At 32.4% G+C, this 19,057-nt stretch overlaps 1 protein-coding gene across 3 annotated transcripts in view; it reads left to right on the forward strand.

Annotated features, from left to right (window-relative positions):
• The first annotated feature begins 5,778 nt into the window (after window positions 1-5,778).
• Window positions 5,779-19,057, forward strand: part of LOC134721912 (exocyst complex component 2-like) — a 33,902-nt gene continuing 20,623 nt past the window's right edge. The window contains exons 1-6 of one of the 3 annotated variants that reach the window (XM_063585201.1): window positions 5,779-5,882; window positions 11,144-11,288; window positions 12,217-12,387; window positions 17,568-17,703; window positions 18,091-18,134; window positions 18,767-18,836. In XM_063585201.1, the coding sequence (XP_063441271.1) occupies window positions 11,174-11,288; window positions 12,217-12,387; window positions 17,568-17,703; window positions 18,091-18,134; window positions 18,767-18,836 (536 nt within the window). In that variant the 5' untranslated portion in view covers window positions 5,779-5,882; window positions 11,144-11,173. The remainder of the gene's footprint in view (window positions 5,883-11,143; window positions 11,289-12,216; window positions 12,388-17,567; window positions 17,704-18,090; window positions 18,135-18,766; window positions 18,837-19,057) is intronic. The other 2 variants (XM_063585204.1, XM_063585203.1) reach the window with 2 other exon arrangements.

The raw sequence follows: 19,057 nt of genomic DNA on the forward strand, positions 1-19,057 counted from the left end.
AACTGAAATATCTACAAAAATCAGGAAAGACAATTATTGCTTTTTATATGAAATGTCTTATCGGGGCCTTTTATAGCTGACAATGCGGTATGGGCTTTGCTCATTGTTGAAGGCCGTACGGTGACCTATAGTTGTTTTATGTTCACGGTGTCATTTTGGTCTTTTGTGAATAGTTGTCTCATTGGCAATCATACCACATCTTCTTTTTATATTATTTTAAACGTACACAAGATCCCTTAAAACTAAAAATTAGCGAATTCTTTATTCCGTTTGATTCCCTCCGAACAATTTCTAATCAAGTTCTGAAAAATGCAATAAGCAATGATATACGCATTGTTTTATATGATCTTATATTAGAATGTATAGAATGTCCTATAATGTTATACAAGTACAGACAAGTAGTGATACTTTAATAAAATATTGAATCTGAATCTGAATCTGCAATTAGTTTGGTTTTATTAAAATGCGTTATTGTCATCAACAACCATTGACACAAAACATATGTACAACAAAGTCAAGCCGCCCGCCGGCCGCAAGGCCGTAACTACCCTTGAGGCAAGTGAGGCAATTGCCTCACTAAAATTTCGACTCTGATATTTTTTATACATATATAAAAATATAATAGTCATTTGTTGTTTTGTCTCAACCCTAATTTCTATAACTTGTCATCATTCCTTTCAAACTATTCTTCCTGGATATAACTTAGCATCTCAACGGGTGATGTTTCTCGATTACATTAAACTATAGTAACGATAATCATCATGGATCTCTGGTTAAAAACAGGCTCTTGCAGAAAAAGGAAAAGCGACACTGAAGGTTAAGAAGGAATAAACTATTTTTTTGTGAACAGAGTCTGGGTATTGCATACAAATTTTTCATTAGAACAATCCAAAAACGATAAGTAGACTGACAAATCAAGTACAGGGCATCGCAAGGGGGCAGTCCTGTCTGCGTATTCATTTCTCCGTATCACCAACTTTTGACAAATCAAGTACTGGACATCGCAAGGGGGCGGTCCTGTCTGCGTATTCATTTCTGCGTTTCAAGAACTTTCATCTTTCTCTTTACAGATAAATAAAATATAAATAATATGAAACATGCATGGATTAGTTTTTATCCATGTTTCTTTAACCTCAAAAATTGAAAGAATATCCCATATTCCAATTTGATATTATTGAGGAATGGTAGAACCTTTAACACAGGATTTTGTCTTTACTTATTAGGGACTGCGGAATTTCGTTTTCTTTTTCAGGGTCTCGGAATCGGACACCCCAACCCCTAACCCCTAAATTTATAGATTCTGGAACTAAAATACCATCGACTATTTCCAGAAATAATTTGAAATTACGGACCTACATGTAAACGTCAAAAACTCCATTCAAATTTCCCTGTACCCATATCATATATACTTACTCTATAGATATAATCATATACATGTATCTTTCCTCATTCTATCCCTAGTTAGTCTACTCTATGTCAGCATAACAGCGAGTTTACTGTTTTGTAAATGCGACTGTATGATGGTGCTTACAGGAAAGCTTTATTCCCTATTGCAAACAAAACTATTACTACCGATGCTGCTACCGAATTGCTGATGGAAAAGGAAGAAGACACTGATCATTGTGTTGATGATAATGTGCTACTTTTAGAAAAACAGAATGCCCTAAATTGACTGAAAACTTGTAAAAGAGCATGCATGAGTGGCGAGAGATTGTGCGGTCTTGCCATGCTCAATATTCATCACGATAAGGATATCAGCAGACCAAATTATTATGCTGAAACGATTTAACTGAGTGGCCATAGAAAAAATTAGAAAACTCTACTGAATCAATGTTTGTTTTATGTTCTGGCAGCAGACTCAAATTGATATTTGGATGATATTATCTTACATATAAATTTAAATAAAGTTGTTAAAAATTTGATGTTAGTAAAAGTCTTAAAATATGAAAAATTTATATAAAAAGTGTCCGAATTCGAAACATTATCAAACTCTCTAAAAATGCCTAGAATGCAGGATTTTGCACCATTCATTTCATACCCTCCAAAAATAAATTTCGCCTCGCTTCGCTCGGCTCAATTATTTTGCCTCACTAAAATAAGAGGCCTAGTTACGGCTTGAAGTGGAAGTTTTTAACGACCTTGACTGCCTTAACGAGTTGGGCTAAACAGCCCTTGCACGGTCGGTAACAGACATAATGCTTATGTATGGGTCGTATATCTCAAGAAGGGGGGTCAACATTTTATCAGTGGCGTAGCTGGGTCATTTTTACGTGAACGCCGAGACCTTGGCGAGGGATATGAGGGGTGCCAACCACTCAATGTTAAAGCACCTGCTGGTAGTGGGTTCGAAGCCCCCGAAAGCTATCGAGAATGAGATACCGTAATGATTCCTGTCAGTAAAAAATCATTGATAGCAACATAATTTTGAATCTAAATGGTTTATTTGTTTTGGTTAATTTTTGTAATATGTTAACTTATTCATCGTGTTAAACTGGAAGCTAGCCTAATGGTTTTTGGTTTTAGAGAAAATGCCCAAACCAATATTACTTTTAAATAAGTTTAAAGGGTGCCCTGAGTGAGCATACAATCGACAAAAGCACCTTTTAATGAACACGGAAAACAATATTGGTAAGAGATGCAATAAAAAAAAATGGAAACCTCGGATTTCTTTCCACAGAAAGTGAATCGATTTATCATTCCTTTAAAGCCCTTAAGGGATTTAAAAAAAATCAAAAATTTTAATTTGATATTTTTTCTTGATCTGGAATATTTCACCACAATCTATGAAGGTTTATAAATTGAGCATGTAAAACAATTAATTGCGGAAAGAAGAGTCCGGCTATCTGTCTATCAGAAAAGAACAGAAAAATGAACAAAAACAATTTCTTTCAAAATTTTAGATTTAGAAACATTAGTCATAGAAAAAGCTTCTTCGGCATCTTCATAAAGTTCGATGAAGGTTCAACAAGTAGTTAATGTAATTGAGAAATGACCAAATGTAAGCCCAAACTGCGACCACTTATTAATTGCAGAGAGAAATACATTTTGTCCTTAAAATGCCGGAAAATTAAAGATATAATTGCATTATTATATTGCTCTGAATATACTCATTTGATCATAAACAGTTTCTGTCCAACTTTCGTAAAATTTCACGGAGAGTCATTCAAAAGACTTTATCCACATTCGGAACCTACATATTGATGCCGCTTTGTGTCGCTTTTGGAACATAAATCATAGGCTCGACAAAAATACAAACAGCATATCGAATCTGAGCAGATAGTCAATTGCTTTAAATATAAGAAAAGTAGAATTCATAGTACATGTAGATTCAGACTTTTACAAAAATTCGAACAAATATATTAAATGATCTATTTGATTAAATGTAATCCCTTTTTATTCAAAGTTGCAATCCATTGAGAAGCACAAGGTTGATGTGCTTTTGATAAGTTTTTCTTATTCTATATGTCGATTATTTGTTTTAATTTCACAATTCAAGTGTACGCCCGGGCGTTTTGACGTAAACGTAGCTACGCGCATGTTTATGCTGTAATTGGAATACTTAAACGAATGCATTTTTAAGAAGGCGAAAAACATGGAAATTGGAAATCAAGCGCAAAGTATATTCATAAAGTTGACAAATATACTGTGATGATATCGATGTCAAACATATATTGGTAAATCACGAACTCGTTAATTCAGAAAATGAATACCAGAACAAATGACCAAACTAATTAGTTAGGGAAATGGGTTTTGATATTTGATATATGGGCAGGTGAACGATAATATGCTGGTTAAAGAAAAGTCATGCATGTTGGTCTCTTATTTGCATGATGAAAGACGAGTAATTTGATTCCGTCATTTTGTTATACAATTCATATGAAAACAACCAAAGTGTACTATGACAATTTTGTTTTTCTTTGTTTGTTTAATTCATTCATGACTTTGTCGCTCATAAATGTGTTAATGCAATTCTTTTTTATATTTAAGTTTAACAATTTATATAAATAAAATACACTATTTTAATAAAAACACATGATCATGTTAAAGCAAACCGAAAAATTGTTAAAAAATAACCACAGTATATATGAGCAGAGACATATAAAACAATATCTCTGAAATGAGCAACTCTTAACAAATTATATGTTTAACCAAGGACTTATATAGACGTTCCTGGTTTAACGCATCAGCAAAAATCCGTCCGTCATTCCTTAAAATTTTAAAGTACTTTGCAATGAAACACAAATAATAAGATTTTGTTTCAAAATAAAAATTCTATCATTATTAAATTCCATTTATGTAACTGGTGAAAAAGCTCTTAACTATTTATTAACCCATTTTCGTACGGATTGTCTGTTGAATATATCATTAACGAGACACGAATTGTATTTTGTAACGTATTGTCGTGACTTAATTGACCCCCCTCCCCTTTGCCCTTGTGGGGAAAATTCGGTTGATTATATAGGGAAAGATATACGACTATAACCAGTTTAAAAAAAAAAGTTACATTTTCCCATAAACGATGTCTTAGTTTGATTTTTTTGTTCAGAAAATGTTCATTTTTTGTGTCTATCAGCTAATATTCAAGAAGTCAATTTGTGTTTCATCCACTGTTTAATTTCAATAAAAATTGGAATTGGAAAGAATTTAATGTGATGGGGTTTTTCTTTACTTCTCCTAGCCAACATGTGTAAAATAAACAATGTTACGTCGTAGTCAGCAGTCGTTATGTTTTTGTCATTGGCACATGCTGTGCATGTAAATGTATATTCATTATATATATATCTCATTGATGTGTTTCAGGCACTTTTAAAAAAAAATCTTTTCGATTCAAATAGTCACGGATTGTTGCAGTATACCTCTAAGTCAATAAACAGAGTTTGATATCCGACAAACGGTGTTGCATTTATATCATTTTTTTCATTTTTTTTTTATTAATTTCTTGATAAACATTCATGTATAAATTTGATCAGTTGTTTATGTCCACCTAGACTTTCCTTATTTTTTCCCCATTTTGGAAATATATGGTGAACCTTAAACTTGCCCTAACGCATACTTTTAGTATTTGCCCATTCAGTATTCTGGCCAGTTTTCAGTATACATATAAATTATTGATAAAGTAATATTAAAAAATATACGTTAGGCAGCAACCATTTGATTTTCGGGGGGGGGGGGGGGGAGGGGGGCTATGTTTTTTTTTCTGTACAAACTTTTTTTTTATCTTCGGCGAAGAATTTTTTTTGTTTAGCGACTAATCGAAAACAATTTTTTTCTTTCAATTTTAGCATTAAATATAGTGGCAGCCGTGAGGGTGAAACATTCAATTTTTTTTCTCAGGGTCCAAAACAATTTTTTATTTTTCACCAAAAACTGGAAACAAACTTTTTTTTCAAAAAACATAGCCCCCCCCCCCCTGAAAATCAAATGGTTGCTGCCTTAGGGCAAGTTTAATGTCCACCATATATTTCCCGTGGCACTCATGGACCTATAATGGTTCAAGGATTTGTATAGTCTAACTATACAAATCCTTGAATGGTTTAACTTGAGTATATTTCATAACTCAGTCATGATAATTTCAAATAAACAAATCTATTTTTAAAGTTTTAAATAATTTATTTGACAAACAAACAACTGAAACTGCACACCTGGAACCTGCGACAACGAATAAAACTGAAAATTGGGTACCCGTTGGTAGCCGTTGCAGTGCATATTTCTGTGAACCTTTTTATTGTAATTAGATATTTCTCTGATGATTCGTTGCAATAACAATCTTTCCGGAGATGACAATTGAGTTATCTCCACTTGCATTTTGACTCTGGGGAAGTGGATATTACAATTCCCCTGGTAAAACAATAAACTAAAACGGTGCAGTAATAAAAAGTCTAGTAAGAATAGTCAAATATCAAAATTATTCAACAGGATTCGCACACTAGTTAAAAACTGTTAAGGGTAACGGGGTATTCTTTATTTTTATCTCAAAATACAGGCTATTTCTGTCAGAGATACAAAAATGTAAACAGTTAAATTTGTACATATACTTTATATTCAAGATGTAATTAATATCTACTCGTATAAGTAAAGGAGTAGGGCAGCAAGGGTCTCCATGACCTCTTTTATGAAGAGGCATTTAAATCTTCCTGCACCGTTCATTGACATGATTGATGAATTATCATCTCAGCTATCAGGTCCGTTCCCGCCCAGTACACTTTTGCACCCTACATGAGCCCTACATGTTGTTCTGCCCTAGTTTGTTCACGCCCCAGTACATTTGCACTCTACATCATGTACATTTTTGCACCAAATTCTTGATAAATTTCAGCTGAATAATAATAATTTTTTTTCTATATATAGTTACCAAAAAAAACCAGTAAGTGAATTACTATATGTAACGTTGGTTTTTTTTATTAATTTTTTTCTTCTTCTTCTTCCTTTATAGTACAGGCCTCCCAGGGGAGTATTATCGTACTGTTTTATGTACATGTTCGATGTGAGAACAACAAATGTGCGGTAAGTGCGGATTATCTACAGTGAAAACGGTGATTTTTAAAATAACGATAAAAACAAGGTTGTACATCTATCGAAGCTGGACCACTTGCACACCCCTTTTGAATGATTCAAGGGTTGTGCAGCTTACTATGTGTTGTGGCAGTCCATTCCAGATTCTGATGGTATCTGGGAAAAACGAGTGACGATAAACTTGAGTCCTGGCATAAGGAACGAGGAATCGTTCATTGTGTCCTCTTACTGTTGATATTACTGGCTGTAAATTCGTTGTTGGTACTGCAATCAGTTCGTGTACTACTCTGTAGAACATGATGACCTTACACTGAGCTCTTCTTTCCTGTAGTGTCTTCCAGTTTAATGCTTGTAGCATTGATGTTACGCTACTCGTTCTTCTGTAGTCATTAAGAACAAATCGTGCGCATCGACGTTGTATAGCTTCTAATTTGTTTATGTTGTCCTTAGTAGATGGATCCCAGATGGTGCTAGAGTATTCCATGAGTGGTCTTACAAGCGTTTGATAACATAATGCTTTTGTTTTACTAGGACAACTTTTGATGTTCCTTTGAAGAAAAGCTCGGGTGGAGTTAGCTTTCTTTGTGATGTTGTCAATGTGTTTGTTCCAACTCAATGTTTTGTGTATTGAGACGCCAAGATATTTCGCAGAGTCCACCTCTTCTAGGATGTGGCCGTGGATGTTATAATTTGCCTTGACTATTTTCCGCTTTGTTGTTACTCTGAGGAGTTGGCATTTTTGGGGGTGGAATTCCATCTGCCAATCTGCCTCCCATTGTTGAAGTCCATCCAGGTCGTTTTGGAGTGTGTTCACATCCGTTTCGCTTCTTATCTGTCGGTAGAGGACGCAGTCGTCTGCAAAAAGTCTAACATTTGAAGATGACACATACTCTGGGAGGTCATTTATAAAGATAAGAAACATAAGCGGACCAAGCACACTACCTTGTGGGACTCCAGACTGCACTGGTGAGGTTTCTGATGATTCTCCTTCCAGAAGTACACATTGCTGTCTGTCCTCCAGAAAGTTTCTCAGCCATTTTAATGTTGTTCCTCTAATACCGTAATGGTCGATCTTGTACAGTAGTCGTTCATGTGGGACTTTGTCAAAGGCCTTTGAAAAGTCTAAGAGAATTAGATCTACTTGCTCTTTATTGTCGATGTTTTTGGCTAGGTCTTGGATCGTGAGGATGAGTTGGGATTCACACGACCGTTCTTTTCTAAAACCATGTTGAGCATCGGTCAGGATGGAGTGGTTTTCCAGGTGTTTGATGACATTGGTACAGATGATATGCTCCAATAGTTTACATAGTATTGCAGTTAGCGAGACTGGTCGGTAGTTTGATGCTTGACTACGGTCCCCTTTCTTAAATATTGGTACTACATTTGCATTTTTCCAGTCAGATGGTAATGTGCCTTGGTCTACTGAGGCTTGGAAAAAGGTGGTTAGTATTGGCGATATTTCAGGAGCTATTGATTTCAATAATCTTGTAGAGATTTCATCTGGCCCTGATGCTTTATGTATGTTTAGATTTGATAGTAGTTTGTGTACTCCGTTTTCCCCAATGGTGATGTTTTCCATGTGTGGGTACGGGTTTGTTTTCATTTTCTTTATGGTTGTCTTGTCTTCATTGCTGTTAAATACTGAAGAGAACTGATTGTTGAGTATATTTGCCTTCATTTTGTTATCCGAATATGTGAGGCCATCTGTGTTTCTAAGTGGTGCAACTCCTCCATTTTCGCATCTTTTATTCTTGATGAAACTCCAGAACTTCTTAGGATTGGATTTCTGCTCTGGGCTTATGATGTCATGTATGTATGTAGAATATGCTTTCTTACATTCTTTTTGTGAGGTCTTTTTTATATTTTTGTATCTCTTTATATCTTTAGTTGATTTTGTTGTTCGAGCTTTTTTAAAAGCTTTCTTTTTCCTTCGAGTGATACGCTTTATTGTACCGTTTATCCATGGTTGGTGGAATCTTGTTGAAGACATTTTCGATGGTACGTTTGTCCCACATCTCTAATATTGAGCTCTGTGCGTTGTATAAGCCATGGAATATTTTGGATAGCTCCTGTGCCTCTGATTTCATCTTTTCTATGTCTGCTCTTTTCCAGATGTAAATTTTTCTTTGCGTTGGTTTTGGGTGCATTGCTATCAATAAAGACAATGTCATGGTCGCCTATTGCAGGAATAGGTTCACATCTATTTACTAAGGATGGTCTGTTAGTGAGGAAGATGTCAAGTGTTGCTGATCCTCTTGTGGGGAATGTTACCACTTGATCTAGGCAGCAGTTATTTACCATGTCTACAAACCTATTATTGATTTGTGAAGAGTATTGGTTGCCACATACTGAATTTGATTTCCAGTCAATATCAGGAAGGTTTAGATCTCCTCCTAGCCATAATATTGATGAATTATTTTCTTTAAATATTTCTTCTGCTGTATTACTCATTTTATCCATGTAGGTGATATCGCTGCTGGGTGGTCTATAGAGACATCCTACTATGATGGATTTACTGTCAGGTGTTGTTACTCTGATATATAAAGATTCTGTGTCACTTTGTACGGGTAGTTCTTCGCTGATGATGATATCTTTTACAGCTATCAATACACCCCCGTATCCATCTGTACGATCTTTTCTATATACTGAGTATTGTGGTGGAAATATCTCAGAGCTTAATATGTCTGGTCTTAGCCATGTTTCAGTCCCTAATATTATTTCGGGATTGGAGGTGTCTATCATGTTCAATAATTCTTCTTTTTTGTTCTTTATACTTTGAAAATTCACAACAACGATTTTAGTGTTATTGCCTTTATTATTTTGCTTCTGTTTGTCCTTTTTACTTTTTACTTTTTTTACTTTTTTTACTTTTTACTTTTTTTAATTTGTTTAGTAATTGTCAAATGTTAGTTATGTACATGTACATGATGTACAATGTATGATAACTGCAAATTGGTATTTACACACAGCTAAATGTGATATTATCTTTTGTGTGTTTGATAACCATGATGGATTGTTGTTTTAACTTGCTTTGATGTAAATGATTATGATTTATCCAACACCAAAAAGTTGTCAGAATGTCACTTTATTTTAAACAAATGGAAAAAATATATTTATAGCAAAACATGCACTAACCATTTTTGCTAACCATGCTAACCAAAATATCTCCTTATTTTGAAAAATTTAATACAAAAAAAATCATGAAAACAAAGCAATTCACTCACCATTGCTAACCAAAACATGATTAAGATCAATGTATTCAACACTAAAAAAAACCTTGAGAATCTCTGAAACAATAAAATATTTATGTATTTACTAAATACACTTAGACTTACCAAAACTCGATTACAAAATTATTACGGTAAACACAAAACCAATTAAAGGGTTCAAATGTGTAGGGTGCTAACAAAACTTTGGGCACAAGGTTGTATGGGGCAAAAGTGAAAGGGGGCAAACATGAATTTGGGCTAACGGATCTGGATTCATCCTCAAATGAATCCCACCACTACAAACAAATAAGTTACTAGCAATATCGTACATGTTTTCTGTCTACTGGTTATTTTTTTATTAAAGACCATAGACCACTTTTGAGTTATGTCCTGGAAAATCTGTCGATTATGTACACCTGTATAAATGACTAGGATCTATCATCCTGTGAATCTCTGTTATAATGTAAATGTTATTTCTCAAAGAACCCTCATCATGTTTGCTGTCAATTTGTAAGATCTATATGAGTCATGTATACTGCAGACTAAATTGTTGTAGTCCTCTCCCTCTTTATTATTATTTTTTTTTAATTTAGAAAGATTTTCACATTATAGTGAAACATCTTACTATTTACAAGCTTAAGCCAAAAAAACAATATGTTTCCCCCCGAACACTCTGTACCAAATTACAATCAGTGAAATGAATTTAATAATGACTATTAGTGCTCTCAGTTTGGTTTTAACAAATTTTATGTTCTAAATAAATGATTTTTAAACTTGTATATATTAGTATCTATAGAGTATTAAACTTAGCTACATGCTTGTTAAAGATATGTCATAAAATATAGGCAAACATATTTTGCCGAAGCGGACCGAGGCAAAATTTTTTTGAAGTGTTTTGATGCCACTGAAGGCCCGAAAAGCAAAAACAAATAATGCAAATCCTCCCATCTGGTTTTAAATTTGCAAAGTACTTAAAATTCGGGGAATTAAGATAAGAATTATACATTGTGCCCGACGTCAATGGGAACTTTTTTTCCAATAAGACCGCCGTGTTTGCTATCCTATGTGGTATTTGATTTTTTTCAGTGAGAATGCGCTTAAGTGCCCTTTTTTAAAAATGTGCCCCTCTATTTTCAAATCCTAGCTGGAACACTGCAATGAAATAGGGTAGGTAGGTACATGTAGGCAATATCATTTTATTTTATGACAGTTTTTAGCTGGTTACTATCAGGGAATCAGTCTGAATTTAGCAGTGCTACATGTAGTTTGAAAATGGCATTAGAAATTGTTAAGGTGGGCACTTACAAATAAGGTAGGAAGAGTTAGCAGAAACACATGTATCTTTTTTTTTGGCCTTATTCTTAAAGAAATCAATTTAACATATACATGCGCATAAACTTTTCATATGCATATTTTTACAGAAAACTACTGAAGTGTAAAACAAGAATAGTATGAGTAGATCTGGACCACCGTTAGTGACTGGGGTAGCACCAAAAGAAGGACCCCCTGGAACCAGAATAACCATACGTGGAGAAAATCTAGGCTATGACCCAAAGGATTTAATTGGTTTGTTCCAAATTTTAGTTATCATGTCTTGTTAAATGCACTAAAGACAAAAGTTGAAGCACATAAAAATTTTAACATTTGCAGCCACTACCTGTTTGCTGATACTAAGGATGAAATCTTACAACTATCATTATACAAGGAATATTTTCATTCAGACTGCTTTCAAGCTTGTTGAAAGCTAGTTGATTTGTAAGGCATTGATTATCCCAAAAGAATTTACCAGACACAATGTAAATTATAACAAATCTCAGTATGTTTGTACTGTTTAAAATTTACAAAAAGATCAGAATGAATCTATTTCATATTTGTTCAAGTGAATTGCAAGTACTGTGTTGTGATTATAAAAATTCATCTGATGTAAAATGTGTCAATATAAAAATAATAATAAGTTTTCAATATGACGACCAAATACTAAATGGCATAGATGTCAGCAACTATCATGACTATAGGTGATCACTGTACATTTAAAAATTATCAAATATAAAAAGAAGATGTAGTATGATTGTCAATGAGACAACTCTCTACAGGAGACCAACTGACACAGAAAATAACAACTTTAGGTCACTGTATAGCCTTCCACAATCAGCAAAGCCCAGACCCCATAGTCAGTTAAAAAAGGCCCAGAAATGAAAAATGTAAAACAATTCAAAACAAAATACAAACACATGTATGTATACACAGCAACAAACGACAACCGCTAAATTTTAGGCTCGAGACGTGGGACAGGCACATACAAAATGTATGAAAAAAACATTTATGTAATGTAAGCTATAAAAGGCATTCTCCAGACGTGGGGCAGGCACATACAAAATGTATGATAAAACCCTTTATGTAATGTAAGCTATAAAAGGCATTGACATTACACAATGTAATACTGCTCATACATTAGAAAACCACATTTGTGATTTATCAAATGTTTTATTTCCAGGAGTGAAGATATGTGGATTGGATTGTTTATTGGCAGCTGATTGGAAATCTCCCAGTAAGATCATCGCCAGATCTGGTCCTGGTAAAGGTAAAGGAGATATCATTGTGATTACCAAATCAGGGGGACAGGGAACATGTACAGTAGGATTTAAAGGCTACTATGTACAAATAGGTAAGGAATAACATTAGATATAGTATAATATTTATCATACCAGCAACCAAGCCTATTTACCAGGTGATCATTAAAGAATAACATAAGATATAGTATAATATTTATCATACCGGCAACCAAGCCTATTTACCAGGTGATCATTAAAGAATAACATTAGATATAGTATAATATTTATTATACCGGCAACCAAGCCTATTTACCAGGTGATCATTAAAGAATAACATAAGATATAGTATAATATTTATCATACCGGCAACCAAGCCTATTTACCAGGTGATCATTAAAGAATAACATTAGATATAGTATAATATTTATTATACCAGCAACCAAGCCTATTTACCAGGGGATCATTAAAGAATAACATTAGATATAGTATAATATTTATTATACCAGCAACCAAGCCTATTTACCAGGTGATCATTAAAGAATAACATTAGATATAGTATAATATTTATTATACCAGCAACCAAGCCTATTTACCAGGTGATCATTAAAGAATAACATTAGATATAGTATAATATTTATTATACCGGCAACCAAGCCTATTTACCAGGTGATCATTAAAGAATAACATAAGATATAGTATAATATTTATCATACCAGCAACCAAGCCTATTTACCAGGTGATCATTAAAGAATAACATTAGATATAGTATAATATTTATCATACCAGCAACCAAGCCTATTTACCAGGTGATCATTAAAGAATAACATTAGATATAGTATAATATTTATTATACCAGCAACCAAGCCTATTTACCAGGTGATCATTAAAGAATAACATTAGATATAGTATAATATTTATCATACCAGCAACCAAGCCTATTTACCAGGTGATCATTAAAGAATAACATTAGATATAGTATAATATTTATTATACCAGCAACCAAGCCTATTTACCAGGTGATCATTAAAGAATAACATTAGATATAGTATAATATTTATTATACCAGCAACCAAGCCTATTTACCAGGGGATCATTAAAGAATAACATTAGATATAGTATAATATTTATTATACCAGCAACCAAGCCTATTTACCAGGGGATCATTAAAGAATAACATTAGATATAGTATAATATTTATTATACCGGCAACCAAGCCTATTTACCAGGTGATCATTAAAGAATAACATTAGATATAGTATAATATTTATTATACCAGCAACCAAGCCTATTTACCAGGTGATCATTAAAGAATAACATAAGATATAGTATAATATTTATCATACCAGCAACCAAGCCTATTTACCAGGTGATCATTAAAGAATAACATTAGATATAGTATAATATTTATTATACCAGCAACCAAGCCTATTTACCAGGGGATCATTAAAGAATAACATTAGATATAGTATAATATTTATTATACCAGCAACCAAGCCTATTTACCAGGTGATCATTAAAGAATAACATTAGATATAGTATAATATTTATTATACCAGCAACCAAGCCTATTTACCAGGTGATCATTAAAGAATAACATTAGATATAGTATAATATTTATTATACCAGCAACCAAGCCTATTTACCAGGGGATCATTAAAGAATAACATTAGATATAGTATAATATTTATTATACCAGCAACCAAGCCTATTTACCAGGGGATCATTAAAGAATAACATTAGATATAGTATAATATTTATTATACCGGCAACCAAGCCTATTTACCAGGTGATCATTAAAGAATAACATTAGATATAGTATAATATTTATTATACCAGCAACCAAGCCTATTTACCAGGTGATCATTAAAGAATAACATAAGATATAGTATAATATTTATCATACCAGCAACCAAGCCTATTTACCAGGTGATCATTAAAGAATAACATTAGATATAGTATAATATTTATTATACCAGCAACCAAGCCTATTTACCAGGGGATCATTAAAGAATAACATTAGATATAGTATAATATTTATTATACCAGCAACCAAGCCTATTTACCAGGTGATCATTAAAGAATAACATAAGATATAGTATAATATTTATCATACCAGCAACCAAGCCTATTTACCAGGTGATCATTAAAGAATAACATAAGATATAGTATAATATTTATCATACCGGCAACCAAGCCTATTTACCAGGGGATCATTAAAGAATAACATTAGATATAGTATAATATTTATTATACCAGCAACCAAGCCTATTTACCAGGGGATCATTAAAGAATAACATTAGATATAGTATAATATTTATTATACCAGCAACCAAGCCTATTTACCAGGTGATCATTAAAGAATAACATTAGATATAGTATAATATTTATTATACCGGCAACCAAGCCTATTTACCAGGTGATCATTAAAGAATAACATTAGATATAGTATAATATTTATTATACCAGCAACCAAGCCTATTTACCAGGTGATCATTAAAGAATAACATTAGATATAGTATAATATTTATTATACCAGCAACCAAGCCTATTTACCAGGTGATCATTAAAGAATAACATTAGATATAGTATAATATTTATTATACCAGCAACCAAGCCTATTTACCAGGTGATCATTAAAGAATAACATTAGATATAGTATAATATTTATTATACCAGCAACCAAGCCTATTTACCAGGTGATCATTAAAGAATAACATTAGATATAGTATAATATTTATTATACCAGCAACCAAGCCTATTTACCAGGGGATCATTAAAGAATAACATTAGATATAGTATAATATTTATTATACCAGCAACCAAGCCTATTTACCAGGTGATCATTAAAGAATAACATTAGATATAGTATAATATTTATTATACCGGCAACCAAGCCTATTTACCAGGTGATCATTAAAGAATAACATAAGATATAGTATAATATTTATTATACCAGCAACCAAGCCTATTTACCAGGGGATCATTAAAGAATAACATTAGATATAGTATAATATTTATTATACCGGCAACCAAGCCTATTTACCAGGTGATCATTAAAGAATAACATAAGATATAGTATAATATTTATTATACCAGCAACCAAGCCTATTTACCAGGGGATCATTAAAGAATAACATTAGATATAGTATAATATTTATTATACCGGCAACCAAGCCTATTTACCAGGTGATCATTAAAGAATAACATAAGATATAGTATAATATTTATTATACCAGCAACCAAGCCTATTTACCAGGGGATCATTAAAGAATAACATTAGATATAGTATAATATTTATTATACCGGCAACCAAGCCTATTTACCAGGGGATCATTAAAGAATAACATTAGATATAGTATAATATTTATTATACCGGCAACCAAGCCTATTTACCAGGTGATCATTAAAGAATAACATAAGATATAGTATAATATTTATCATACCAGCAACCAAGCCTATTTACCAGGTGATCATTAAAGAATAACATTAGATATAGTATAATATTTATTATACCAGCAACCAAGCCTATTTACCAGGGGATCATTAAAGAATAACATTAGATATAGTATAATATTTATTATACCAGCAACCAAGCCTATTTACCAGGTGATCATTAAAGAATAACATTAGATATAGTATAATATTTATTATACCGGCAACCAAGCCTATTTACCAGGGGATCATTAAAGAATAACATTAGATATAGTATAATATTTATCATACCGGCAACCAAGCCTATTTACCAGGTGATCATTAAAGAATAACATTAGATATAGTATAATATTTATTATACCGGCAACCAAGCCTATTTACCAGGGGATCATTAAAGAATAACATTAGATATAGTATAATATTTATTATACCAGCAACCAAGCCTATTTACCAGGTGATCATTAAAGAATAACATTAGATATAGTATAATATTTATTATACCGGCAACCAAGCCTATTTACCAGGGGATCATTAAAGAATAACATTAGATATAGTATAATATTTATTATACCAGCAACCAAGCCTATTTACCAGGTGATCATTAAAGAATAACATTAGATATAGTATAATATTTATTATACCAGCAACCAAGCCTATTTACCAGGGGATCATTAAAGAATAACATTAGATATAGTATAATATTTATTATACCGGCAACCAAGCCTATTTACCAGGTGATCATTAAAGAATAACATTAGATATAGTATAATATTTATTATACCGGCAACCAAGCCTATTTACCAGGTGATCATTAAAGAATAACATTAGATATAGTATAATATTTATTATACCAGCAACCAAGCCTATTTACCAGGTGATCATTAAAGAATAACATTAGATATAGTATAATATTTATCATACCAGCAACCAAGCCTATTTACCCATGTTACCAGGTGATCATTAAGGAATAAATTAAAGAGAGGATTATTTAAAAAATGATTTTGTTTAATGTCCCTAATGGTCATGTAACCATGGTAGCTGTTTATGGACTGGGTGGTCATCATCAAACTGATGAAAAAAATAGAATTAAGACAAGTGTATTCTAAATTTCATGATACATGTAAGTTATATGTAACAGTTCAAGTATTCAAATAAAAACACCCTGCCATGTTGGAACACATAAAATATTCCTATGATGGAGCACATTAAATATTCCTATGCTGAACACATAAAATATTTCTATGTTGGAACACAATTGAGTGCTGGAACACATAAAATATTTCTATGGTGGAACTCATTTAATATTCCTATGGTGGAACACATGAAATATTCCTATGCCAGAACACTTAAAATATTCCTATGGTGGAACAAATTAAATATTCCTTTGCTCAAACACAAAAAATATATCTATGCTGGAACACATTAAATTTTCCTATGCTGGAACACATTAAATATTCCAATATTCCTATGTTGGAGCACAATTGAGAATCAACTTTAGTTAGAAAACGAAATGATGGATTTAGCTGTTTCATTTAAAGTAGTATCAGAATGAAAATAATTGAATATATTGTTGTTACAATTTACTGGCACTTATATGATATGATGCTTACTCTTAAATTTTACACTCTTCACAATAGACGTATTTACACTTGTATGTAAATTATGTACAATCACACAGGTTCCCGTAAACTTTGACATAACAATTCAACAAATTTGACGTCACAATAAAAAAGATATTGTTGCTTGACGTCAAAAAGTTATTCGGAGGCGAACTAAGGTCATTTGGAACCAAAATTCAGCTAAATACCAAAAGTGTAAATATGTTTATATTAAATGCATCCTAATATAACTTGTATTTCAGGTCCCTTACAGGAATCTGCTATATGGATAGATGAGTCACAGAGTGTTTCTTCCAATTTACGACATGGTCGGCCATCTTCTCCTCTATTCTCTAAGGATGATGAGGATCCATTGGGGATATCTGATGAAGGAAATCAGTAAGTAATCTCAATTGTAATACTAATGTATGAATGTATATGTTAAGCACAATTCAATGGCAAATTCTTTTCTTCCTCCAAGGTATTATATTTTTGACTTATTTGTAAACAAATGAGTAATAGAAATTTTAGTGATATGGCAATGAGACAGTAACCTAGCGACAAAAGTAACCAAATAACACTCATAGTGCAACATACAGTCCTAAACAAAAGAAAAATTTATTCTGTACAAGTTTTTTTTCAATCATGTGCAATTTTACTTTGTGCATTTTGTAGCTTTGATTCAGACATGTAGACATTTTAGGACATGTTAAAAACACATATAGCCACATTTTTTATGTACGTGAATTTTATTACATATAATGTGTTTGAATCACTTCTTTTCAGAGCCAAATTTTCAGAAGAAGACTTGTTAGACTTGTTCCCTGAAGGTAATTATTACAACCAATAGTATATCAATACTATAAACTGCTATTCGATTGCAAAAGATTAATATCTATTTCCTTTTCATTTTGCGATATCTCTATAGCTCAAAGGAGATGTGTAATATTTGTCACTGAGACAGAAAACCAATGATAATTTAACCAAAAGACATCTAGAGGACAATAAATAGTCTTCAACAACAGATAGCTATAAAAAATATTTGTCCAGATTCAATAAAAGTTATGAATAAAGTTAGCAGTAAAATATCTACACAAAATTCTTCAAATAATAGAATAACAATGAGATATTATATATGACAAATACTGATTTATTTGGTTATTTTAAGACAGAAACTACTTGTCATCCACTTTGATTGAGATCCCAACACTCCACCATTTTAGTTTTGATCAGTAGATTGACAAAATGTGCATAAACATTATACAGTAAAAAAACTCTTAAATGATGGTATATAAATAACAAAAAAGCAAATTAGGTAATAAGCTAATACTGCACCATATTAAAGAATGCAAGCTTCAAGTACTTAACCTGCTGACAAATGACCCTATCCTTCGCTTAGTTTCAGGTAGCTTCCATGCAGCAAAGGCTAGTGGAATTATTTGAAATTTCTATTCTTTTTCAGCATCTGGCAATATGTCAATTGAGAATTTTTCTTCCTCCTGGTATTTATTAGAGAACCATCATTCTACCAGGTAAATAATATTTCATCTTTCTGTCATCCCAATGTTGTAATCCCTTCCAGTTTTGAAGTGGGTAATAATTAATACTGTAAACCAACTTATTTTTGCGGATACTTTATTTTGTATTATACCAATTCTAATCCATTTTTCTTATTTTCTTGATGTAGATTAATAACAAATGAATAACAGATTTACTTATTTGCGACTATTTTTATTCCCGTTATTTTTCTAGT

This window comes from Mytilus trossulus, chromosome 6 (assembly GCF_036588685.1).
Source record: "Mytilus trossulus isolate FHL-02 chromosome 6, PNRI_Mtr1.1.1.hap1, whole genome shotgun sequence".
NCBI lineage: Eukaryota > Metazoa > Mollusca > Bivalvia > Mytilida > Mytilidae > Mytilus > Mytilus trossulus.